General features: G+C 58.8%; 1 protein-coding gene across 2 annotated transcripts in view; it reads left to right on the forward strand.

The window, feature by feature from the left end:
- The first annotated feature begins 2,177 nt into the window (after window positions 1-2,177).
- SCARB1 (scavenger receptor class B member 1) overlaps window positions 2,178-26,791 on the forward strand; it is a 70,943-nt gene continuing 46,329 nt past the window's right edge. Inside the window, exon 1 of one of the 2 annotated variants that reach the window (XM_014862600.3) lies at window positions 2,178-2,554. In XM_014862600.3, the coding sequence (XP_014718086.1) occupies window positions 2,429-2,554 (126 nt within the window). In that variant the 5' untranslated portion in view covers window positions 2,178-2,428. The remainder of the gene's footprint in view (window positions 2,555-26,791) is intronic. The other variant, XM_014862598.3, reaches the window with a different exon arrangement.

Raw genomic sequence — 26,791 nt, forward strand, 5'->3', positions numbered from 1 at the left:
ATTCAAGGAAACATATTAATTAATTAATCAGAGAGTTACTTGACTGATTAATGAATGAATGAATTAGCTAACTCATGTACTAGGTGCTAGGTATCGTTCCAGATGCTGGGGACACATATATTAGCAAAAACAGACCCATTTCTCTCTCTTGGGAGCTGGGGAGACGAGGAAGTAAACAGATAAATGAATAAAATGATTTCAGAGAAAACGGGGTGGTGTGATGGAGAGCGACTGGTGGGCTGGGGCTCCCACTTTGCACAGATTAAACAGTGAAGGCTTCTCTGAGGAGTAGCCTTGGAGCTGACACCTGGAGGAGGAGGAGGAGTCAGGCCTGGAGAGATCTGGGGGAAGAGAACTCTAGGAAGAGGGAACAGCACGTGCAAAGGCCCGGTGGCAGGGATAAGCTGGGGCTCTTCAAGAACAGGAGGCTGCGAGTAGAGGGAACAGAGGAAGAGGTTGGGGGGATGGGGATAGAGAGGTGGGCAGGAGCTGGGTCACTCAGGGCCTTGGGACACCACCACCACCACCATCTAGCTTGTGCTTACACATTCTGGGCACTGCTGCATTTTCCCAACTCATTTAATCCTCACAACAGCCCTTGGAGAGAGGCTCTTATCCCCATTCGACAGATGAGGAAACAGGCACAGAGAGGGCCCCGCTACTTGCCCCAGGACTCTGGGGTGGGAAACCCTAGAGCACGAATTTCTCGAACCATTCTGGTCTGACACCACAGCCTTGCCCTCGCCGCCCTCATCTGGGTCAGGGGTTGGGCCCCTGCTCCTGAGGCCCTGGACAAGGTGGGTCTCCTGAGGGGAAGACAGTGCGCTCAAGGCTCTCTGGCCAGTACACAGGAGGTGCTCAATAAATACGGACTCGGGCCGTCTGTCCTGCTCAAGGATGGGCCTGGGACAAGGGGGCTTCCTTCCAGGGCTGAATGAGAGTTTTCAAAAGCCCTATTCTGAGCCCCCGGGGACTGGCCTGCCTCACCCCGGTGTTGGGGACGCAGCCTTCCCATCCCGTGTCAGCCTGCGCGAGCGCCTGTGCACTCTCCACAGCCGCTTCTGGAGACAGGGGACTGGCCTACACCAGCGGTCCAGGACCCAGCGTGGGGTGGGGGCTGCAGGCCTGGGGGACGCTGTGCAGGGCTGCAGGGGCGCACAGCCCACCTCTCCTGTTTTCTGGGAGCGCTTCCCATCTGCAATCATCCATCCTTCATTGGCTCGCTTGCTCATCATCTGTCTCCCTTTTCGTTAGAAAGCGGAAACTTAGCTCTGCTGACTCAACCTCTGAGAGTCGGTTTTCTTGTCTGTAAAATGGGGCCATCGTGTGCGTGTGCGAGGCCCTGACGCAGGGCCCAGCCCCCAAAAGCTCCTCGTCCGTTCATCTGAGGCGTTTGCTGTGAGCAAGCGTCCCGGTGAGACGGCGCTTCTGCATTCTGCCCGGGGCGACGGTCAGAAGGCAACACACAAACCATCGTGGGCCGTGCCAGGTGGCGCGCGGCGATAGTGGAGGGGCGCCCCAGGAAGGCGGCGCGGTTTTGTTTTAGGCAGGGCGGCGGGAAGGCCTTCCTGATAAGGTGGCAGAGCGGGCGGAAAGGAAGGAGCCAGGCAGACAGCCGAGGGGACAGACTTCCAAGACCAGGGTGTGCAAGGCCCCGGCCAGGAGGTCTCCAGGCTTGTTCCAGGGAGAGCGAGGCTGGAACTGAATATGCGTGCGCGCGCGTGCGTGCGGGGGTGTGTGGGGGGGAGTGAGGTCGCAGAGGCGGGGTCGGGGGCTCCGGCGTTCTCGGTGATTTGGGAAACTCCTGCTAAATGTGATCAGTGAGGATGGTGGTGAGAGAGGAAGTGGGAGGGTCGGAGGGGCAGGGGCGCAGAAGGGGGAAGGAGGATGGGGAGGAGGGGAGACACAAGAGGAGGGGGCGGAGGATGCAGAGGAGGGGTGAGCAGGGAAAGGGGGGAGCAGGTGAGGGCGAGGAGAGGGAGAAGGGGAGCCAGGCCCAAACGACGTGCTGGCACGCGGGCCGCGAGGCTCCCTCCTGCCGAATGGGAAGCACGGGCACCGGGTCCGCGCCCGCTCCGGGGGCGTGTCCCTGCGGCCTGGCCCCGCCCCGCCCGACCGTCCGACCCGCGCCCCGCCCCGGCCCCGCCCCGGCCAGCGCAGGCCCCGCCCCTCACCGCCCCCGTCCGCAGCCGCCCGCCAGAATCCCGGTGCCCAGGGCGTCCCGGGGGCGGGCCGGCCGCGCGGGCGATGGCACATAAAACGGCTCGCCAGCCACCGGGCCGCTCCTCCGTGCGCTGCCGTCCGGGGCCTGCTGTGCCGCTGCGGCCCGCGTCTCCAGAGTCGCCGTCTCTGTCGCCTCCGTCCCGGTTCCGGTTCCCCGCGGGCGCGGAGCCTCGTGAGCTCCAGGCGGCCGCCAGGGCGCGCAGACATGGGCAGCCGCACCGGAGCGCGCCGGGCGGCCGCGGCGCTGGGCTGCGCCGGGCTGCTGTGCGCCGTGCTGGGCGCCGTCATGGTGGTGATGGTGCCCTCGCTCATCAAGCAGCAGGTCCTCAAGGTGGGTGAGGGGCGCCGGCCGGGGGTGCGCGCGCGCGGCCCGGGGCTGGAGGGCTCGGCGCTGGAGGAGGGCCGGGCGCGCAGCCGGTGGGCTGGCGACACGGAGCCGGGATCGGCGCCTTGGGCCGGGTCCCTGAGCACGGGAGAGACCAGAGCGCTTTGGGATGGGCAGCTGCCCACCTCCCCGGGACCCTCCCCGACCCAGGCTGGGGTTGGGCGAAAAGGGGGACACCTAGAGGCTTTGCTGGAGGCGCAGGCCAGAGTTGGGCAGGCCTGAAAGAGAGACCAGCTGGGAACCTGACCTCGCCCTCAGGGCTCTGGGGCCAGGACGGGCCCGGAGTGTGGCCACTGTGTGGTGCTGCCCTGGGGAGCCCAGGAGCGGCCCACGCGCCTGTTGCTGCTTCTGCTGCGGCCTGCTGCCGTGTCTGCTCAGATCGGGGCTGCACTTCTCCTGTTTCCTGCGAGCCCAGGAGGACGGGAGCCCTGCCTTCTGTGCGCCTGTGAGACTCACGTGGCCGCCGGGTGCTCAGGAGAGCACGCTCTGCTGTCCGCAGTCTGCCCGTAGATCGTGTCTCCGGGAGAAGGCTGCTCCGTCCTCCCCCACCCGCCGCCCTGAGGCCGGCTGGACACATAAGCCGCTTTTCTCACCAGACTGGCGCAGAGGCAGGCCCGAGCCCAGGGCTGCGTAAGCAGGGGCCCCTGGGAGCCCCCAGCCCGAGAACTTTCGTCTGCTGCTCCCCTTACATACCTCTGCCCTTTTAACCGGGCAGACAGATTAAGGCGGTCAGCTGGCCTTCACTCCGGCAGACTCTGCCCTGGGTATCTGGGCGGCTCGTTTGAATGAGCCTGGAGTTGCTGAAGGACGCGCTTGAGCTACAAGCATTTCAGAGCTCGTAAGCCACTGAGTCAGCACATGCAGTGCCTGGAGGGGAAACTGAGGCTCACCTTTGCCCAAGATCCAGCCAGATGCGTAACTGGGACAAAGATGTGGATGTTCTCACTTGCTAATCGACTTCTCCTTCCCTGGCTCACTTCTTTAGGCTGAGTTTCTTAAGAATGGTGACTCTGTGCCCCATGCCCAGCACGGGGTGCTTGGGAAGTGGCTGACTGGGTGGATGAATGAAGGCTCCATCTGCTGAGGCCCGGCTGCCTCCTCAGGGTCTGGGTGGGCAGTTGCCTGAGCCGCCTGGGTCACACTGTGTCTTTTCTTTTCGGTTTGCAAATCTTGTCCTGTTGAGTCCTGTAAAATTTCGAGGAGATCCTGGCCGACGGTGACCCTGAGCGCTGGGTTCCTCTTTGTGTGTTTTTTTTTTTTTTTGTCCCTGGGGTTGGCAGGAAGAACTTGTGTGGGGAAACTTCAGCAGAAGGCTTCGTTCTCCCCCATGGCTGCCCCGAGGTGTGTCCCTGCTTTCCAAGGGGCCATGAGAGCTTTTGGTGAAAGCTTTCTGGCGAGGCCTGCACACTCTGTGGCTTCTGTACTGTGTGCACCCTGGAGAGACTGTCACTCTGGGGGTGTCAGCACGGTGTGCCGTCCTGATCCTGTGCAAAGAGCCGCCTGCTTTGGGGGGGTGGGAGGGTGGGATTTATGGTGTGTGTGGAATCTTGTCAGCCCAGTCACTCTTGGATTGATTCCAGGGTGTTTTCTTTCTAAAGCTTTTGATCAGGTTAAGGATGTCAGTTCTGTGTGTGTGTGTGTGTGTGTGCGCCCAGTGTGTTTGTGTGTGTGAGCGCACGTAGGCACTGCCTAATTTCCCACTCCTCCTCTGGGCTTCCACAGAGGAAAACGCCATCGTCCTCGGTCGTCCTCGAGCTAAGATTTCTGGGCTTAAAGTTGGGGGCGAGACAGCCAGCATCCTACGGGAACGTCCCAAAGGGGATTGGTTTGCGGCTGAGTGGCATGAAGGCAGGAAGGCAAGCCTGGCCGGTGACAGCCACTTCTTGGACAGCCCCGGCCGGCTCCGGCCGAGTGCCTCCCCGTGGAAGAAGGCTACCTGTGTTCAGGGCTGGGCAGGTGGGACGCTGGGGGGTGGGGCCGGCCGGCTGGCGTTTTCCTTGGCTGCACGTGTCCAGGCATAGCCTGAATGGGAGGGCTTGTGCTTCGGTTTCTATTTTTTCAATGCTTTTTGGTTAGTTAAAGAAGTCCGTATATAAAAGACATGAATTCTTGCTTGTAAAACAAATTCAAGTGGAATAAAAAAGAGAAAGTTTCCCCCATTTTATTCCCCTCCTCAGACAGCACCCCCAGCATCGGCGTGTATCTCTCTGGACCTTTCTCGATAGACACGTCCCGAGCGCACATTTAGACACATGCAGGTACATTTCCTCCATAAATTGCACGGTACTAAGTGTAAGCATCCTGCAGCTGGCGTTTCAATGCACTGAGATTGCTTGAAGATTTTTGCATATAAACAACAGATAAGTCAGAACATATAAATCTATCACATTTTTTCTCTGCTTTCTGGAATTCCTTTGACGGACTACACACTTCATAATTTACCTGTTTCTCTATAGGTTGGTAATTTTCTCTGTCGTAAACACCCGTGCATACCTCTCTGTGAACATGTATGAACAGTTCAGAGGGCGGATTTCCAGGAGAGGAGCCTCTAGACCAGAAGGTGTGCCCAGTTTGAATTTTCCTCATTGCTGCCACGTCGCCCTTCTGAAAAGCTCTGGCGTTTGCGTTTCCACCAACAGAGCGTGAAAGCCCCCAGTTGCCCCAGCTCTGCCCTCGGTGGAGGTTACTGATTTCTTGCTAGAATTCTGGGGCTTAGGCTGATGGCTTTGAGTTAATTTTCAGGTTGCTGCCGACTTTCAGTGGGGACGTGACGCGTTTTGAAATCCGTGTCAGTTTCTGGAGCCCAGGGTTGCAGACCCGGCTGTGCCGTGTGCCAGCCGGGACCTCAGGCCACTCGCCTCACCGGGCTGCTTCCTTCAGGCCGAGACCGGGTCGGACCTAGTTGGCCTCCTAGCAAGATTATTAAATACAAAGGTGACTTCCTGTGTGTGGAAATGCCCTGGGTGTACCAAGTTTCTCACTTGAACCCCACCACTGCTTTGTGAAATAGGCCCAAGTTGGGGGGCATTTTTCCTTTCTGCAGATAAGGAAACTGAGGCACACCCAAGGTCAGCCGCTTGCCGGGCTTTACCCAGCTCGTGGTGGTGGTGGGCAGGAATCCTGATCGCCGAATCTGGGGTACCCTTCAGTAGGGACACAGGAAATAAAGTGGGAGCTCTTCAGCCAGTGCTGTTCTAGGTGAAAATTAGAAGGGAGCAACTGGAGACGTATAGGGTCTTAGCACGAATAGGGTCACAAAACCAAAACACATTACTACTTGGAAAAAGTTCTGTGGCTCTTTATGTTTAAAAAAAACCTCTACAAAACAGTATTTTGTATTTTCAGTAGGTTACTATTGGTGCATGTAAGAGCACAGAGAAAGGTGTGAAAGCCGTTACTCTCAGGGGAAAGGGAGGGTACTGGGGGTGTGGCCAAGGGACACAGGCTTTCTCTGTAATGCTCTTTTTTTTCCTCTTTTAACAAAGAGAATGTATTCATGTATTATGTGTTTACTTAAAAATTAGTAATGAGTCCATAGCTTTCCCCAAAGGATGGCCAAATGAATTAGACCCCCAAACACAGGAGGCACACACGGGGAGCCCTGTGGACAGGTCGCTGGGAGAGGCCTTGGGGAAGAAGTGAGCCTCATTTCCTGTCCTTTCCCCGGGGGGTGGGACGGGATGAGAGGTGTTGGGAGTGGGATCGTGAATCACTGTGTGCCAGGCAGGGTTAGAGCATCTTTATAGATGTCATCTCGCTTGGTCCTGGGGGAATTCTGTGACAGGTCTCATGGTCATCTTCGACAGTGAGGGAAACAGAGCTGAAGAGAGTAATTTGCCCCAAGTGACCTTGCTGGTGTGTGTGTGCACGTGTGAGAAATGTCCAGGAGCACGAGGACGGTTGTATCCACTGCCTGGACCTGAGCCTGGCATTCGTGGCCCTCTGTGTTTGCATGGATAACAGATGCATGGTCCAGGTCCCTGGGGGTACATTTCCGAGTTACTATGTGTCTCTGGTCGCCCAGGGAAGCCCCGGCTGGTGGGAGGACACCCCCCCTGCAGCTGGGCCACAGGGGGAGGAGCTCATCTGCTGGGCCACCAAGTGCAAAGATGGGCCTCGTGGCCTCTTCCACGTCCAGGAAGGAACCTGAGTCCCCTCTGCTGTCTTTCAGTTGGTTTTCTGTTAGAATCAGCCTTCCATGCTTTATCCACTAATCTTGCCGGCTGCTGAAGGCTTCCCCCACCTGTGTACCCCATCTCAATCAGTGACACCTCCATTTGTTCCCACAGGTGTAGAGGCAGAAACCTTGGGTCATCCTTGACTGCACACTTTTTTCTGATACCCCTGTATCTGGTCTGGCAGCAAATCCCATTGGCTTTACCTTCACAACATATCCGGATTCTGACCCCTTCTCAGCATCACCATGACAGCCTCCTCCATCCACTGCTTGGACTGGTGCAGTAGTCTCATGTCCGCTTTCCACAGACAGCAGAGACAACCTGTGCAGACACTCGGCAAACCATGTGCCCTCTCTATTCCTGTCTCACTCTGAGTGAATCCTAAGGTCCTTTTAGGGGCCTTAAGGCCCTCACAATCTGGCCCTCCTTTCCTCTCTCATCTCCCCACCTTGGCTCCCCCTGCTCACCTGCCACATTCATCTCCTCGATGTCCTTGAGCTCACCGAGCCTGGTCCCAACTCAGAGTCTCTGGCTTGCTTTCCCCTGTGCTTGGGAGGCTCATCCCCCAGATACCTGCGAAATTGCCTGTCCCATCCCCAAAAGCCACTCCCATGATGTTATAGGTTTATGTGTGCATTCTCTTTCTCCCTCACGAGCATGAAGTCTGTTGGGGCAGGGGCTGTACTGTCACCGTCACTGCGGCACCCCAGGGGCCAGGGCTGGGCCGGAGCTGTGGCAGGATGGCAGGTGATTGGCAGCTGCACCCCACCCCAGCCTCAGACTCTGTCTCGCCCCCTCCTCCCTCAGCAAGAGCCACTGAGACTGAGAGCCTTTGGGCGCCGTGCCCCACCCCGGGCTGCTCTGTGCCAGTGGCACGTCTCTTTTGCCCATCAGGGAAAAGGCGGGGCTGACGACAGTGACAGGGAAGGCCCGCAGGGTTCTGAGTGCTGCGTGGATTCGCTCCCTGTAGTCTGAGCGGCTGTGGCTGCCTCTCTGGTTGAGGGAAATGGAAGCACAGAGCCCTAAAGTCACTGGCCCCAGGTCACTCAGCTGGAGTGGCAGAACCAGGATTTCAACCCAGCGAGCCTGGTGCCTTGTAGACACTGTCCTCCTTACTCCCCCACCACTCTTGGCCGTCCTCTTCGCTCCCCCCCCTCGACCCCCCGTCCTCCTCTCTCCCCCGTCCTCCCCCTCGCCTCCTCTGTCCTCCTCTCTCTCCCCCGTCCTCCCCCTCGCCTCCTCCGTCCTCCTCTCTCTCCCCCGTCCTCCCCCTCGACCCCCCGTCCTCCTCTCTCCCCCGTCCTCCCCCTCACCTCCTCTGTCCTCCTCGCTCTCCCCCGTTCTCTTTTCTCTCCCCCGTCCTCCCCTCTCTCCCCCGTCCTCCTCACTCTCCCCCGTCCTCCCACTCACCTCCTCCGTCCTCCTCACTCTCCCCCGTCCTCCCCCTCGACCCCCTGTCCTCCCCCCGCCCTCCCATTTCTGAGCAGGTGGACTTGACATTGGGAGGCAGTGCCCTCCCTTACTCTCCGCATGGCCAGTGGGTGGCGGGGTGCTCCAGGCCTTTCTCCTCACAGTCCCCTCCACCTCCCGGGCAGCTGCCTCGCTGTGGCCCGTGGTCCCGGTGACCCTCGGCCGGCTGTGCCTCTGCCAGTCCCCACCCGGGCTCCCGAAGCCCTGGACCCAACCTCGGCGGGCGGGGGCACGGTGTCGCAGCCTGAGCACCCTGGAACCTCCGCGTGGCCGCGCTGGCGCCCATGGACTTGACCGTGGCCAAGTGGGGGCCTCCCTTCTCGGTGCGCTGGGCATCGCAGCTGTGCGCCCGGCTCTTGTTTTCCTTTTTTCCTGCCCTGGGGCTTCCTGCTCCTCCCGGTGCGTGAGAGCGCGGCTTCAGGAGGCTGTGGACAGCTGGAAAACACGCTATTTTTAGTTTCCCTGCTCTGGCCTATTTTTGTTTCCCTTTTTGCTCCTGGTGGATTTACTTCTCTTTGGCTTTACAAGTGTGTGTGTGTGCATGTGTGTGCACACACGAGTGCTGATGTGTATACAAGTGTGCCAATTGTGCATGCGTGACTGGTGACACATGAACCTGTGCTGGCATGCGCATATGCATGTCTGTGCATGACCACAGGCCAAAGCATGTGTGGGCACAGTACACCTGCATTGCTGTGTGCCCACGTGTTGGCATGCGTGTGCACGTGCAGGCTCATCACACACGCGTTGACTGTCGTGTGCTCTCATGGTTACGTGTGCGCACACATGCACAGCCTGCTCATGCGTACCCACATGTGTTGGTGTGTACGGTTATGAATGTGGACACATGCACACATCTGTTGGTGTGTGTGCACACACCTGTGGCCATGTGTCCCGCCCCGGTCTGGCCTTCCCGTGGCCTGGCCGCAGGGGTGTGTTCAGTGCGCCTGGCTCTTCCCATTCCATGGACCATTCGCCATCCCTTCCTAGAATGACAGTACCTGCTGTTTGCCTCTGCTGAGCAACTGGACATGATTAACTAGAACTCGGTTAAGCTCAGCCACCTGGAACCATCTCGTTCAGGCCGTCACCTTCCAGCAGACCAGTCGGAGTCACTGTTGAAGACTTGCTCAACGAGTTGCCCTTGGGCGCATCTTGGTCCCAGTGGAGACCTGGCACAGGCGTGTCTGCTCCAGGGGTCATTAGTGCCCAGAAGGGTGAGCCTGTGTCCTTGGTCAGCAGAAGAGGGGCCCCCAGGGTCGTAAGCCATCCCCCAAGGCTGGGGGCACTGGGACATTTTGGAAAGGTTTCAGCCACGAGGCTGACGCCAGCAGGCCTTCCTGGCTCATCTTAGAGCCAGAGGATTGGGTTAAGGGGTGTTCTGCCCCCAGCCTTCTGTGCCATGAGCATCCTGCAGGCTGGCCCCGTAAACACATTTGTTGTGCCGAGAATTCAACTGTAGGGCTAAAGATAAAACACCAGAACAAAAGGAGTCCTTTCCTGTACCTCTTCCCCTCCCCCTACTTCACACTGACCTTGGCCCCCACTGGCCCCTTGAGGCTGGAGCTGAAATGGGAAGAGAAACAAACACAACACAAAAAAAGTTCATTCTTGGCTTTGGAGCCTTAAAGGACCCAGGAGCTGGCGACTCACAGGTTATCGGGGCGATTTGATCACGATGGGAAGCTGCTCGGTCTGCTCAGAACCTCCCCAAACCCAGAGGGCCCCGTGGGTATGCCATCTCATTTCCCTGTTTCCTTCTCCCTCCCTCCGCCCCACCGTTTCTTCCTGTTCACCTGGGAAGGGGGAAGGAACAGGAGTGGCCTGACCCCTGTTGGCTTCCTGACATTCTGGTGAAGTTCCTTCCACCTTTTCTGGAACCTTCTAGAATGACCCTTGAAACACTTTAAATGTCCACTCTCTTGGTTTTTCTCCTGCCTCATTTGCCTCCTTATGTCCCTGACCTCTTGCCATTGGGGTGTCCCAGGGCTTGGAGTCATTTCCATGCTCCCGCATTCCCTGGGTGAGCCGTCTAGGCTCACGCATTGGATGCTGTCTTGGTCCTGGCCACTCCCACAGTGGTATCCCGGCTGCAGACCTCTCCCCTGAGTCCCAGCCTCCAGCATCCAGTGGCCGCCTCGGTACCTCCACCTGGGTGGTCCATGCCCAACTCCTCCTTGCCCCCTGCAACCCCGTCCCTCCGGCCATGTTCCGTCAAGCCGTAGCTTCTCTGTCCTCCAGCTGCCCAGGCCAGGACCCGTGAAGTAGGCTCGACTCTCCTCTCTCTCACTTCTTACGTCGAACCGTCGGGAAGTTTTATCGTTTCATCTTCAAAACATGTTCCCCATCCAACCACTCGTCTCCATACCTAGGCACCGCCCTGCTCCGAGGTGCTGTCTGCTCTGCCCTGGATTCCTGCGCCCTCCCTTGCTCCCTGGCCAGGTCTTCTGAGCACGCCAGCCAAAGGGATGGCTCCTATTAAAATGGCGGTCAGATCTCCGTCTTCCTCCGCTCAGACCCCACAGTGGGCCACCCCATCCCCTCGGAGTCAAAGCCAAGTCCTCGGTTGGCCTCGAGGCCTGCACCATCACCCCCACCCTTTCTGCCTTCCCGTCCCTTTGGCCTTACATGCTGGCCTTCTGGCCATTCCTCAGACGTTTGGCACATTCCGCCTTAGCTCTTCCCTCTGCCCACAGCGCTTTCCCCTGGTGTGTGTGTGACTCTCTCTGCCCCCTCCCGGAGGCCTTTTGCCAGACCTTGCTCTCCGACCTCCCTTTCTCCTATTTCAGGTTCCCTCCTCAACCCCTGTGCTCCCAACCCTCCTGTCACCCACTGAGATACCGTGTAATTGACCTGCGCACCCCATTTACAGTTTATTGCCGATTTCTTCCCATGCAAATGTGGGGCCCCTGAGGACAGGGACCTCGGTTTTGTTCATCGCCGTGTCCCATGCACCCCGAGCCACGCGTGGCACGTACTCCGAGGTGCCCAAATATTTATGGAATGGACGTTTAGAGGACAAGGGTGGTCTCCCAGGGAGGTTCGTGACTAGTGGCAGGTTGTGTTCCTGCTCGGGGACATAGGCCTCCTTCCCTGCCCTGCACGGCCTGGGCTCCAGACCGAGCTGCCCCGTCTCTCGCCAGCTGCAGGGCTTCCCCCCGGGCCGGCTGCTCGTGCCTGTGCACGCCACTCTGCCCTCCATTCTCCCTGCTGTAGCTGGAACGCTCTGTAAAAACTGCAACTGCGTCATTTGATGATCCTCATCAAAACCTTCTTGCATGTGGTATGAAACCTGTCCGCCCCAGGGCCTGTAAGCCCCTTCTTCATGGGCCCCTACCTGCCTCAACTCTCAGCACTCTCATCCTGCTCCTGCCTCACAGGCTTCTCTTTTCCTCCGATGCACCATGTTCTTTCCTGCCTCAGGGCCTTTGCACCTGCTGTTCCTTCTTCTGGAATGCTTTTCCCCCTAGCTCTTATGTTTGGTTCCCCTTTTATGTTTCAGCTCAAATGTGACCTCTTGAAGAAGATATCCCCTGACCACTAACCCCCCTTAACACTACCCCTGCCGTCCCCTCATCTGTGTTATAACCATTCCATGCTATTCCCTTCCAAGCCCTCACCGTTCCCTGAAATTATATTGTTCACTTGCTTGAGGTTGTTCCATGAGGCAGGGACCTCGTCTGACTTGTTCATGACTGTATTCCCTGGTTGGGGACCCTGGTCCAGGACAGAGACCTGGCTGGCGTGGGACCTTGGGCTGAGGATCCCAGTGGGGATCCTGGAAACCATGGAGTTTGGCGCTGGACTCCTCAGGTTCCGGCACTGGGTCCTCCACTCCTGTCTGTGTGCCTGGTACAAGCACCTGGAGCCTGGTCTCCGAGATGCGGGCCTGGATTCGGGGTCTGCGTCCTAGCAAGCCCCATCTGGATTCCAGTGACTTCTCTCTGATTCCAGTGACTGGCTCTTTCCTCGGGCTGAGCGTTTGTGTCTTCTGATGGACCCCTTCCCTGTCCCAACGTGAAGGGCGAGTGGCCAGGGCGAAGGGACACAGTAAAGTTTAGGACATCCGGGCTGTCTGTGGGTGGCGGGTAAAGAAACAGGACCTGTCCTGGCTCAGGCGCCCGGGGAGGCGTGGGGGCTGTATGGGACCACCTCCCTCTGCCCACGGGGGGAGCAGGGGTCCCCACGCTGGCATCCTGGCCCCCGCAGCGGCCTGGATTGCGGGTGGGGTGGCGTTTCCCTCCCTGCGGCAGGTAAGGCCTAAGTTCAGCATGCGAGTGGCATCCCTGACGCCTCACGCTCTTGTCTCGCCGGCAGACACTGTGGGGCTGGAGCGGGAGCCCCAGGTCCACTCTGCCGGTGGTTTTACCCCGTCCTGGATTGGGGGTGTGACCCCCGTGCACCTCAGCCGTCTGCACTCAGGAAACCACAAGTCGCCCGGGTCGGCGTGGGCCTGGAGTGCGCGGGGGAGCGCGGGAGGCCCCGCGGCCCCGCTCTTCCTCCCGGGGGGCGCGTGCTGCAGCGTCCGCGGGCTCTGCGATCCTGGAGGTAAAGATGCATTTTTTTGCATGTAAGCTTCCAGCCGCTTTAACTGGGAAACAAACGGCCGTCTGCACCCCGTGGGGGACAAACTGCAGCTCTGGACTTGCCCAGAGGTCTCCAAAGGGACCCTGCTGGAGGGACCCCTCAGGGTAATTGGGACCTTTCCCAACAGCCGGGACAAGACTGGGGTGAATGCCCCATCGGCTCTGATTGGCTGGGCTTATGTCACGTGCTCCTCCCTCAAGCAGTGGGCTGCTCTGATTGGTCAGGTTTGAATCACATGCGCATCCTTGGAGCCGCAGAGGGAGGCCCTTTTTCTCCAAAACGCTGGGATTGAGGCGGCAGTGGGGTGGTGACCCCGAGGCAAAGGGAGGAGCTGTTAGCAGAAAGCAGAAAGGGTGACAGGCAGCAGAAATGGTTGATGGGCCGTTTGCCCCCAAATAGCTTCCCCACCGCATCTCCTCGTTGCCTCTCACTGGCTCTTGCCATTACAGTTTTAGGGATTACTTTGTTTGGCTCCATTTGAGACCTCCCAGGAGGGTGGCTTATCCGCTAATCGTTTCTGTCTGGGAAAGTTTCATAAACTCTTGGGTCGTTAGATCTGGAAATGGGGTTTTCCTCAGTTCCATCTTTTATGTGTCCTTTGAGGAAACCGAAACCCAGAGGAAGCAGGGATTTATGTCAGGCCAGGGAGCAGAACAGCAGCCGTGCTGGCAGGGCCCACGGCCTCAGGCGAGCAGTGGAAGGGCGACGCTGGGCGGAGGCCAGGAGGGCCGTGCAGGAAGAGGCCCAGCAGTTGCCGCAGCAAGTTACTTAACTCGAGCCCTTCAGGCGGAGAGTCCCCGGGCTCGTGTGTACCCCTCCCCACCCAGGCCTGGTGGCAGGATGGGAGGAAGTGTTTGTTACAAACTGGGAGAGATGTCCTGGCTGGCGCCGTGTGCAAAAGTTCGGGCTTTGGGAGACGTGGGAGCGGGGTGGGGGCGGGGTGGGGGCGGGTGGATGAGCCTGTGTCGGAATCCGCTGGGTGCAGATGAGATGATCCAGAGCTGTCATAGCCGGCAGGTGTATTCTGCAATGTGACCCAGTACACCTGTCAGCAGCAGTGTGGGGATGAGTGGCTGCCAGCCTGCTGGCCCTTGCCCCAAACCCTGGGGCACACCCTTCCTTGCCTAGGATGGTACAGAGGTGTGTGGGGGAGGCATCACCTGGACAGCCAGGCCTGGGGCGTCTGGGAGCATCTGTTTGTGTGCCAAGAATGTGCCCTGGGAGCCCTCGTGGGCACCTGCCCCCCGAGTGAGAGGCGTGGGGCAGAGTGGAACGTGGGAGCTGGAAGGTGGTGCTGACGGAGGCGACTCTGGCATGTCACCATCAAGGTCAGGCATGAGTTCTCAAATCCCCAGGCCTCTCTTGGGCCCTTGGCCAGGGTTTCGACATCTAGGAACTTAGGTGGACCCGAGAGCATGGACTTTGGAGCCAGACAGCCCAGGTTCAAACCCTGGCTCTGCCACTTCCCAGCTGTGTGCCTTCTCACAAGTGACTTAACCTCTCTGTGCCTTGTTTCCAGCCTCTGTAAAATGGGATGAAGAAAAAGATCTCCTGTATGGGGCCCTCGTGGAGGTGGAGGAGTTGGCACGTAGGCAGCACTGAGAATGGCAGCGTGGCAGGTGTCACGTTAGGGTTTGCAGTTGGCATCGTCTCGACCTTATAGACACATACACATAGGAGGATTTGTCTGTCGTCATGTCATCCAGAGGGGACCGCACGCAGCCCACTGCCTGCATGTTGTTTCTCTCCCTCCCTGATCTCTTCTCTGAATCTTCCCCGGTCGCCTGGGCAGCTCCGGCTGGTTGTCTGGATGATTGAATATTGCACGGTCCCAGCCTTTCCCACGAGGGAGCGTTCAAACTCGTGAAACAGTCTGTAAAGCAGCTGATGGGTTCTTTTCCCACCCCGAGGTTTTAGTTTTAAAAATGCTGTTTTGGTAAAATCACAAGAACAGTGTCTCGAGCTCCCGGAGGCCCTCCCCAGCTCCGCTGGGTTTTTCTTTACAGGTTGCTGCATCTGTGCCCTCCCTGCCCCCTCTCTCGTCATCTCACCCCGGGACGTGTCTTAGGACAAGGATGTTCTCTGGAACCACAGACCGAGGTGGCTCTCAGGAAAGCTCAGAACGATCCTCTTCTTTGACCCAACACTCAGTGTCCGTTCAGATCCCCTCACTGTGCCCACGGCATCCTTGAAGCAGTTTTTGGGTCCAGGATGTTGTCCAGTGTCCGGTCACCTTGTCTCTTTCACCCCCTTTTTTTTTGTTTAAAGATTTTATTTTTCCTTTATTCTCCCCAAAGTCCCCCGGTACAGAGTTGTGTATTTTCAGTTGTGGGTCCTTCTAGTTGTGGCATGTGGGACGCCGCCTCAGCATGGCCTGATGAGCAGTGCTATGTCCGCCTCCAGGATTCGAACCAGGGAAATCCTGGGCCGCTGAAGTGGAGCGCACGAACTTAACCACTCAGCCACGGGGCTGGCCCCTCTTTCGTCCCTTTTAATTGAGCTGAGTCCCCCCAGCTCTATTCTTTTCACTGAGCCTTTCACCACGTTGGCATTTGTGAGGGGACCAGGCCGGGTTTTTGGCGGACTGTCCCTTGATGTGGATTTGTTTAATCGTTTCCTCATGAGTGCACGTTTTCTTCCGACGGATCCCAACACAGAAGTCTCTTTGTGTGAGTTGGACGGGAGCAGAGCGCTCCTGGCCAGCTGGGTGGGCATCTGGACTCCCCCCGGCCTGGCAGCCCCACCCCGCCGCTGGCCAGGGCCTCAGGGGGAATCTGGCCCCCCGAAGCCTTCCTAATTTCCCAGCTCTGATACCTCGCCCGGCCCACGCACCCGCCCCTTCACCCTCCGGGCTCCAGATTCATCCCGGGGCGCAGGGAGCATGATGCTCCGCGGGCTGGGGCAGAGGCCCGCCTCCTCCTTGGGGCTGGACAGGCGCTGGCGCCCGGGTGCCAGGGCCTGTCTGGTGGAGACCGAATGCCAGAGAATGGCCGAGCAGCAGGTGGGGGCCTCTCCCATCCGCGTCGCCCCGCTGAGCCCGGCAGGATCCCTGTGCCCGTCTCCCTGGCCCCATCTGGCCTCTTGGCGGGCGCGGAGGCCACGCTGGCCTCCCTGGGCTGAGGGCCACCTGCAGAGGCAATGCCTTGGCAGCTTCGAAAGACTCTTGAATCCTTGGGACTTCCTCCCACCGCCTGTTCCCAGGCCTGGTCCCCGCGCGCAGCCTCCCGCTGCGCGTTCTCGCCTCGGAGTCTGTGATTACTTTTCATGCTGAAATATTATGCACTCCTGGGAAGGTGCCTAAGACACATGCAGTTGAATAAGGAACTAAAATGACCCCCGGTGAGGGGTGCTTGTCTGCCCTCCAGAACCCCCTGAGGGGCAAGCAGGCTCAGTCCCGCCTGGGGTGCTGTGGGAGTGGCACCCCGTCCAGGCCCCTAACACTGGCTGTCCTTCGGTCTGATTTTGAACTTGAATGAATCATATTGCTGTGGTCTGAATGGCTGTGGCCCCTGCAAGTCCATGTGTTGAATGCCTGGTGTCCAAGGCGATGGTCTCAGGAGGTGGGGCCTTGGGGAGGTGATTCGGCCATGAGGGTGGGGCCATTAGGTGTCATGAAGGGGGTTAGCGCCCTTATAAGAGAGACCCCACAGAGCTCCCTCACCCCCTCTGCCGTGTGAGGACACAGTGAGGAGTCTGCAGCCGGAAGAGGGCCCTACCGACCGTGCTCGCAGCCTGATCTCAGACCTCCAGCCCCCCCACTGTGAGAAATAGGTGCCTGCTGTTTATAAGACTCCGGCCGTAGGATCGTGTTGCTGCAGCCCAGCCCAGACGGAGGGAGAGATTCTGTTTGTCTTGCCCTTCCTGCTTCCCATCATGTTTGTGAGATCCGTCCATGTCGTCGCAGTAAGCCACACCCCATCTTCATGGCTGTGTGATATTCCATGAGGCTGTCACGGTTTCTCCATCCTGTTCAAGACGGCCGCCAGGACCTCACGGGTGCACAAGCTGGAGTTCCTCCAGGTCCGTAAGTAGGACTGGGGGTCCCGACATGCACCTTCGGCTTCACCCAGAAGTGCCACGCTGTTGCCAAAGGGGTTGCACCAGTTCATTCATTTTTTTTTTTTGAGGAAGATTAGCCCTGAGCTAACTGCTGCCAATCCTCCTCTTTTTGCTGAGGAAGACTAGCCCTGAGCTAACATCGTCCCCATCTTCCTCTGCTTTGTACGTGGGACACCCACCACAGCATGGCTTTTGTGAAGCGGTGCCCTGCCCGCACCCGGGATCTGAACCGGTGAACCCCAGGCCGCCGAAGCAGAACGTGCGCACTTAATCACTGCGCCACTGGGCCGTCCCCCCATCATTCATTTTTAATTTAATAATTTATGGAGGTGAAATGCATATAACATAAAATTAATGTTTTTAAAGTGATCAATTCACTGGCATTTAGTCCATTCACGGTGTTGGCAACCATCCCCTCTGTGTACTTTCAGCACATTCCCATCACTCCAAAGTGAAACCCCCCGTCCCTGAGCAGTCACTCCCCGTTCTGCCTCCCAGCTCTCCCAGCCTGGGCACCCACTGATCTGCTCTCTGTCTCTGTGGATTTGCTTGTTCTGGACATTTCATACAAATGGAAGCATTTGGTATATGACCTTTTGTGTCTGGCTTCTTTCATTTAACATTGTGTTTTTGAGGTTCATCCAGTTTGTATCACGTGTCAGGCCCCCATTCCTTTTCACAGCTGTATAATATTCCACCGTGTGGCTCTGCTGAATTTTGTGTGTCCATCATCTGTTGAGGGACTCTTGGGCTGTTTCTGTCTCTTGGCCACTGTGAGCATCCGCGTGCACACACATCTTTGTGCATCTGCTTTCTGTTCTCTCCTTTCCCTTCCCTTCTTCCCCTCATCACTCCCGTGTCTTACCCCTCCTTGCCCCGGCACCCCTCCCCATTGGGCAAGTCCTTAAATAGGACGTGCGTGTCCTTGTACCACCTGAAGTGCTATGGTCTGCACACAGAACACAGTTCTGGAGCCAGGAGGGCGTGGGGTCAAATCCTGGCTCTGCCTCCTGCCCGCTGTGTGACCTAAGGCAGGGTCTTCAGGTCTCTGTGCTCTCCTTAGGATCCTGTGAAATGGGATAAACTGCACCGTCCCATCAGGTGGAGGTGAGGATCCCGTGGGCCGCTGGGTAGTGAGTGCCTCGAGCTGGGCGCCTGCTCCGGCCTGGGGCGCTGACCTCCCTCCACGACGCACTGGCTCTCTGCGGCCTGCTCGTTCTCCTCAGGATCTCTGAAACCTGTCCATATTGCTGTCTGCGTGCCCAGCTCTTTGCTTCTTGCCTTTGTCTGGATTTCCGAGTTCACCTTTCACACATTTTATTTGTGCCCTTTGTGACGAGTGCCCGGTTCCATCCACCCCTGCCTCAAACAGCAAACATCCTGGAACCTTCCACCTTGTAATTCTCAAGAATTTCCTCGGGATGTGCTGGGAGAGGACCTGCCGGGTTGGGGCCCTGGGGAGCCAGTTTCCCTGGGTGTGCTGGCCCCCCGGCCTCGGCTCTTCCCTCCCACGCCTGCTCCCGGGCCTGGCACCGTCTGGCTTCCAGAGTGTCTGCGGTTGGGTGGGTGTGCGTTGGGGGTTGTTCGAATTGGTGTTGCTGAGTCGTGAGTTCGAGCCTTCTTCCTTTTGTGAGTCATTGAGAGGGGATCCAAGGCTCAGAGAGCTCGAGGGGCTTGGCAGGGGGTCACACAGCAAACGAGGCCAGACCCCAGGCCTCGGGCTTGGCTTAATCAGAAACCCTGTGGCCCCCGCTGAGCGAAGCCATCTTCCAGGAGAGGACGGAGGACCTGAGGTTCCTCTCTTGGGCTGAGAAGGCTCGGAGTGGAGGGCAGTCCCTGTCGAGGACGGGGGAGCATGTCCCCGTTCCACCAGCTCACGCGGCCCCTCCTGCTGACCGTGTGCCGGCGGCCGCCTGGGTGTGTAACCGTGTGTGTGCGTTAATTTCCTAGGGCCTCTGTCCCCCCGTGTCCCTCTGTGTCCCCTCCTCTTCTTATAAGGACACCTGCCGTTGGATTTAGGGCCCACCCTAATCCAGGATGACCTCCTCTCGAGACCCTTCGCTTGATTATGTCTGCGAGGACACTTTTGCCAAATGAGGTCCCATTCTGAGGTTCCGGCTAGACGAGAATTCTGGGGGACACTGTTCAACCCACTGCAACGTGTGTGCCCGACCCTCAGACCTGCAGAACTCCGGGATCACATCCAGGCCCTCGTTCTTGGCTTCTCCGGGAACCTGATTTTTTACTGAAAGCCAGTTTCCTCTTGTGCAAATGGGCCGACTGTCTGAGCTCCCGCAAACCAGAGGCCAGGAGAGCGGCCTCTGATGGGCGCGTCCCTCAGGTGGCTGGCCTGGACGTGCTCAGCAAGGTCAGCTCTGGCCCAGACAGCCCCTGATGGCATCAAAAATAAGATAAGGAAAGTAAAATAGGGGTAGGATTTTTTAAAAAACGGAAAGCATACAAAAAAAGCCAACATGAAAAGCCACCGCTCCCTGTCCCACGGCGGGGCCTGGCTCCGAAGGCGGCCTGGGTTAATAGTTCCTTCCTGAGCACCAATGTCTGTGTCCACGGGCCCGGGGGATGCCCCCCTCCAGGCACACACAGGCTCCCCGCGTCTTTCTCCAGCTCAGGTGTGGCTCCTCTGGGGGCGTCTTGGAGATCCTTGTTCTGGCACAGCCCCCACGGTGGGCGCGCACGCTTGTGAACAGAACGCGGCGAGGACAGAGCTGCAGGTCTCTGTCTGCTGCTGGCACAGTGCAGGAGGAGGGGAGCGAGGGAAGCCTCATCCAGGGACGGGACACAGGAAGGCGCAGGGCGGGATCCGTCTCACAGCAGCCTTCCTGCTGGAAACACCTGTGTGCCTCCTGGAGCTTTCTCGGGCTGTGCTGGCTCCCTGGGGTGGCCGGCACAATCACAGGCTTGGAGGGTCAAAACAACAGAGACGCCTTCCCCTCGGCCCTGGAGGAGTGCTCCCGTATCCAGGGTGGGCAGGATCGCGAGGACACTGCTGCGGCCCTTCCTCCTTCTGCGGGCCCAGGCGACTCGGGGCTGTGGCCGCACCCCTCCCGTCTCTGCCTCTGTCTCCACTGGGCCTTTCTTCTGAGTCTCTTCTCTTCTCAGGACACTCGTCCTTGCATTTAGGACACTGCCCCCCCCCCCCCCCCCATAATTCAGCATGATCTCATTTTAAGATCCTTAATTACATCTGGAAAGACCCTTTTTCCAAAGAAGGTCACATTCACGGGTTCCAGGTAGACATGTCTTTTGAGGGGCCACCATTCGACCCCCTCCGGGAAGGATGATGTTAGCAACAATAGCCAGTGTTGCCTGAGCGCCACCTGTGTGCCAGGCGCCAGGCTGCGTGTGGTACAGGCATCAGCTCCTCACATCCTCACAACCCACTCCAAGGCACGGTCTGCTCGTTTTCCAGGTGGAGGCACAGAGGCTCAGAGAGGTTGAAGCACTTGCCTGAGGTCACACAGCTGGTGGTAGAAGCAGAGCCTGGACCAGGCCTGTGCTCCCTACTCTTGTCCCAAGGCTGCAGCCCAGCTGCTCACAGACCTGGACCTGGCTGGAGGGGCATTTTGTGTGGCCTATGCTGCTATTAAAAAAAAATTTAAATTGGTCACCAGCATGGAAAGATGAGCAGATTTACATCCAGTCTGGAGTCCTGGGCACTGATGACGGGGGAAGGTCTCCGTGGCAGCTGTCGGCCGGGGCTGCCCGTTGGCTGAGGTCTGTTCTTTGCAGGCCTCTTCCCACCAGGACGATGCTCTCCCGCTGTGGCCGTGCCAGGTGGCTCGGCTCCCCCAGGCCGCGTGTCGCAATCTGTCCAATGGGGCGAGCGCCAGCCGTGGGCTTCCTGCCGTTGCTGCGAGGGGTGAATGGGGTACGTGTGGGAGGAGAAGGGCCCCGCCTGGGCCGCGGGGGTCGGCCGGCTGACGTTGTTGCTTTGATGACCTGTCCGTTTCTGGAATAAGTTCCGTTGGTTCACGGAGGCTGTCTGGGGTCTGGGTGATGACAAGGTCAGAGGAGACGTGGGCGGTGGGGCGCCCTTCTGGATTCCGACACGGCTTAAGGCCTCAGGCCCGTCGTAAACCTCTTGCCTCCGTTTCTTCATCTGGGGTGGCGTTTGTTCTTTCTACCTGGCCAAGTGAGGGAACAGTGAGAAGAACTCAAAAATATTTATTAATTATTAGTGTAGGTGGCAGTACAGGGAGGGGGTTAAGGAAATGGCCCTCATTTCTAGCCAGACTTAGGCAGTGACCCAGCCTCCCCGAGCCTGCCTCAGTCTCCCCATCTGTAAGGTGGGATGACGTTAGCGTCCACCTTGTGGAGCTGTCTCGAGGACTCAGTGAGCACTGTGCTTCGAGCGTTGCGGCTCCTGCTGGGGCCGCGGGGACGGGGTGGCAGGGGTGGCGATGAAGGCCATGTCCGTCCGGCCACCTGGAACAGGACGGCAGCAACCCCAGCGAGGCCCCGGGGAGGTGGGAGTGGAGGCGGCTGTGGGGGGCAGGGTGGCTGTGCCTCGGTATCCTCTCCCGTGAGCCGCAGGGACTGCCGTCACTGACCTCCACGCTCCCTCGGGGTCCGGCCGCCGTGCTGTGTGGCCGTGAGCTCAGATAAGTGCTGTCAAGCAGCCAGGGCCACCCGTGACCTTGGCAGGGAGGGAGACTGGCCGGGGGGGCTGGGACAGGTCAGCTGAGGTTTGAGATGTCCTTTGACCCCAGGGGTGTGGGGGGAGGTCTTTGAACCCTCCTAGTGGTTTTGGATGTGACAACAGCAGCCTTGCATTTTTGCAGCATCTCTGACTTTTCTGAGGCTCTTGGAGCTTGGGGTCTGGTGGACCCGCGACAGGCACGAAAGCTCCAGGGGTCACAGCGCGTGGACAGGAGCTTGCGTCAACCCAGAGTCCTTGGCTCCAGGCCGGGAGTGACGCGTTGCATTCAGCCCCAGCTTTCTCTGTGGGCGCTCCCACTGACGGGCGGGACAAGCCCTCGTGGGGAGTCGGCTCCGGGCAGCCCTGGTGATGGTCAGCCGAGGGGTGTGGGCAGGACGGGGGCCGGGCGCCCCGCGAAGGAGGGGCCCTCGAGCCCCGAATGATGGGGGAAGGTCGCTCATGTCCCTCCACGCGTGTTCACCGAGCGCCTGCTGTGCGCGGGGCGTTGTCAGGCGTGGGAGCTCCCGTCGTGGGCTCCAGACCGCGTGCTACTCTGGGCCGCTGACATTGCAGCAAGGGGGGCGGCCGTGAACCAGCAAATAAAGACACACACGGAAGCCTCTGAGGGCTTGCTGTGAGAACTCCGGAGGGGGCGTGCAGGCGGGCTGGCATCAGGGACTGGGGGGGGTGGGTCTCTTTTGGGTGGGGGGTTGGGAGGGCGTCTCTGAGGGGGAGTCAGGCATAGGAGCGGCATGCCAGGCCGAGGGCACAGCAGGTGCAAAGGCCTGGAAGGGGAAGTGGCTTACGGCATTGGAGGAGAGGGAACCGGGCCGTGGGGTGGGAGAGGTGACTGGGAGGGGGCGGTGAGGGCAGAGGGGCGGGCTGGGGCCTTGTCGGACGCGGTGGGGAGTTTGGGTTTGGTTTTCAGTGCCCCGGGACGCCATTGGAGCAGGGGAACCGTGACCTGATTGGTGTCTCACAGAGCCCTCCGGCTGCCCTGGGGAGGAGGGAGAGTTGGGGGTTCGGGGTGGAGGCAGGGAGGGCGGTGGGTCGGGGCAGCGTGGGGGCAGTGACATTGCAAGGAGGGAGCAGATTTGAGGTTTCTTTCTCAGGGAGAGTCAACAGGACGTGCCGATGGACGGAGCTGGGCGTGCGGGGAGGAGGGAGGTGCTATGGCTCTTGGCTTCCGCGTGGGACTCGATGGTGGGGCTGTTTTCCAAGATGAGAAGGTTGGGAGTCGGTCACGAGCAGGTGGAGAGTGGGGGCCTTCACTCTGGTCTCGAGTTCTGGGTCAACCACAAAAAACCCAAAGAGCCCGGTTACAAAATGGGTCAAGGCCTTAGCATGGATTTCTCCAAAGAAGATACGCAAGTGACCCCCAGGCACACGAAAAGACGCTCAACTCATCCTCAGGGAAACAGATCAAAACCGCAGTGAAATGCCGCCTCGCGCGTCAGGACGGCCGCCGTCCCAAAATGAACAAGGATCCGCGAGCAGGTGGAGGAGGGGGCCCCTGCAGCCGCCGGCGGGAACGTGCCCGGGTGCAGCCGCCGTGGGAGACGGTCTGGCGGTTCCTCAGAAAGCCGTACAGAGTCACCGTGTGACCCAGCAATTCCGCTTCTGGGTACGTCCCCAAAGAACGGGATGCGGGGACTCGAGGCGATGTTGTGCCCCCATGTGCGTGGCAGCGTTATTCACAGGGCCGAGGCGTGACGCAACCCAGACGTCCCTCCACGGATGGAGGCCCCTCCAGACGCTGAATGTGATTCAGCCCGAAAGAGGGAGCTGGTCTTGGTGCAGCCCGTGGCATGGGTGAGCCTGGAGGACACTGTGCTGAGCGAAAGAAGCCGGTCACGCAGGGACAGACACTGAGTGATTCCGCTCCCACGAGGTCCCCAGAGGAGGCGCATCCATAGAGACAGAGAGTGGGATGCAGGGGCCAGGGAACGGGGGGAGGTGGTGGTAATGGGGCAGAGTTTCTATTGTGCAAGATGGAAACGTTCTGGAGGGGCCGGTGGAGACGGTGGCGCAACGTGAGTGTACTGAGCGCCCCCGGACTGCGCACCCAGAAATGGTGAGGAGGGCAAACTTTATGTTATGTGTATTTTACTACAATTTAAAAAAACCGCTGTGGGGTCTAATTTGAGGGGGTGTTGGTGTGCCCCGTCTTGGATTGGGTTTGCTGATGGGGGCCCGCCGGCCACAGTGAGGTGATCATCCGCCGAGCTTCGTGGAGATGAGCCTCTGAGGGTGGCAGCCCCAGCCTCGTCTCCTCCGGGTCCTGGTGGACGAGCCCTGGGCCGGCTCCGCGGGGCCTTCTCACCGCGGGGCCAGGGCGGGGGGGGGCGGCTCCTTACGACGGTCCTCGCGGCACGTGCACACCGGGTGCCCGTGTCCTGGGTCCTTTCATCCTCTGCTCTGCCACCGGGCGGGAGGAGGAGGGTCTCCGTGTGGCGCATCAGGGGACCGGGCGGGGAGGATGGGGTGGCGGACATGGGTCTGTAAAGGGGCAGAGTGAAGGTTTTGGCTCACCTCTGCCAGAGCCAGAGCCGCCCCAGCAGCCGAGAGTGGGCGTGGCCGAGCCAGCACGGCTTTAAGACGGACACCGAGACGTGGCTCCTATCGAACTCTCACGTGTCATGAAATGGGATTCTGTTGACTTTTTTCAAACATTTTAAAATGTAAAAGCACTGTTAGCATCTGGAATGAATGGAAACAGCCATGAGGCCTGATGTGGCCCGTGGGCTACAGTTTGCGAACCCGTTCTTGCTTGAAAAGAGCCAGCTTTATTCCTGGAGTGAAGTGGAGGCGTCAGCAGGAAGAGTTATCCTCCTCCTGACTTCTGTGGAGGAGGTGGCGCTGGAGTCAGCCCTGGTGGAGACTGTGGCCATACCTGTGGCTACCTTTCCCGGGCAGGAGAGTGCAGTGGTCAGAGCCCAGACTTTGGGGAAGACCAGAGTTGCTGACCCTCTGCAACTGCTAGGTTTGTGCCTTGGGGCAATAAGTGGTTAAATCTCACTATGACTCAGTTTCCTCATCTATAAGACAGAGCGAATAGTGATACCTACCTCACAGACCAGTGGTCGGGTTCAAGTGAAAGAAAGCATTGCTTCAGATGGGATGTTTTGGGCTGCAAACAACATGAAACCTGCTTCCGAGTGGCTGGTATAATCAAGATGTTTATTGTCGTGCTCCGTAAGAGACTGGAGGTGATAAGCGTTTCCAGATTTGTTCAGGAGTTCGATAATGTCAGGGCACTGGGTCAGTGTCTATGCGACTCTCTTAGCCTTGCCCTCATGGTCTCGAGATGGCTGCCACAGCGCTGGACATCATGCTGTCACACACATCATTCAAAGCCCAAAGGAGGGATGGTGCAATGGGAGGGCTCTGTTCAGTTCTTCCTCTTTTGTTGGAAGAGGAGTGTTTTCTCAGATGCTCCCAACAGGCTTCCCTTCCTTTCACGTTGGCTAGAACAGGGTCATGGGCCTGGACTGGAGCTGGGCCCACCTTCCCTGAGATTAGGGCTTTCTGCCCAATACTAGAAGCAAGTTAGGGTTCTCTGAGCAGGGCGAGGGGATAGAGGTGGCCTTCCGGTGTGTGGCAGCACTGTCTGCCACCTGTGCGTCAGACAGAAGGCCTGGCCCCCAGCAAATGCTGCCTGTCGTCGTTGACGTTAGCCGCCTGTGTATCGGGCACGTGGAATTGCACAGCTGAGCACACCCCAGCGAGCAGCACGCCAGCAGCATCCCCTCGCGCTCCCCTCCAGGGGACACCCAGCTGCGAGGTAACTGCCCCCTGGCTTCTGACAGCGGAGCAAGGTTTTACCAGGACGGTCACGCGACACGTCCTCTGGTCAGGCTTCTCTTGCTCCACGTGAGGCTTTGAGGTCCGCCCCGTCACCTGTGGGGCTCTTCCGTGCCGCCGTGCTTGTGCCGTGCGTGTGCCTGGCCCGGGCTCGGGTTTGGGTGGTTTCCGGGTGGCGCTGTCGGGAGGAAAGCTGCTGGGAACATTTGTCTACAAGCCTTCGAGGGGACGTGTGTCTCCATTTCTCCTGGGTGACGCCAAGAAGGGGCTTGCTGGACGTCGGGCTCTGCTTTAGTCGATCTTGCCCAAGAATATTCCAAAGTGGTTGCACCACACGTGCTCCTGCCAGCTGTGCGAGTGTTTCATTGCTGGCCAAGGTATGCCAATAAACACGTTTGATGCCCTGCTCTCTTCCTGTTGGGTGTCTGAGTCATTTGTGAGTAACGTGTCCTCTTCCCACTTCCTGCCCTGCTTCTCTTTAATTGATTGCCCCCCGTAGCATGAAGCACCAGCCTGGAGCATGTTAGATGCTCAGGCGAGGTTGGAACGACCAAACGAATGAATGAATGAATGCTGGGTCGTCGCCCTGTGTTACTGTAGGACAGGGATCACAAACTCAGATGTCCGTCAGGGCTGTGAGTGAAGCATCCTGGTGTGAGGTGATAGGGAGTGGTGGGGCCTGTGGCAAGCTGGGGAGTGGACCCTCTGTAAGGAGCAGCTGCCACTTGGCTCCAGCAGGCTGCGGCCATGTGGGGGTGCAGGCCCAGTGCTGCCACATCTCCCAGTTTTTCAGAAGCCAGAAATCCAGAATTTATGTGCTGTTTTTAAGATATTGTCAACCAATTCAAGTATTTTGAAATACCACGTGATCCAAAACTCATCCACTGGCCAAATCTGGCCCGTGGACTGACAGCTCGTAGAGTCGGGGAGAAGACCCATCTGTGTGTTTTTGTGTACGTGCGGAAGGGTGTAATGAATTTTAAGTGATTTTAAAAAACTCATCATGAAAGATTTCAAATATACATAGAAGCAGAGAGAGTGTCTTGCTGCCGTGCGCCCCTCCTCTGCTTCGACAGACGTGGTCGTGCAGCCTCCAGGCCGCCCTGCGCCCCCCACCCGGCTCCCTGCCCGGTTCTCCTGGAGCTCACGTCTGACATCGGTCGTCTTCTCTAGCCGGTGACTCTCTGCCTGGCATGGGGCCGAGTCCTCTGCAGCCCCGTCCAGACACGCGGCCCGGCCCCAGCCCGGCATCTGAGTCGGCGGGGCGGCCATGGGGCCCGAGAGCCTGCATTTCTGTCAAGTTCCCAGGTGACGCAGCTGCTGCTGATGGGGGCCTGCTCTTGGAGAGCCACTGCTCCAACGGGTGCCCGGCACAGTCACACAAAGTGACACAAAGCCCAGACCCCCTGCCCCCACTGTGCCGCG

This window comes from Equus asinus, chromosome 8 (genome assembly GCF_041296235.1).
Source record: "Equus asinus isolate D_3611 breed Donkey chromosome 8, EquAss-T2T_v2, whole genome shotgun sequence".
NCBI lineage: Eukaryota > Metazoa > Chordata > Mammalia > Perissodactyla > Equidae > Equus > Equus asinus.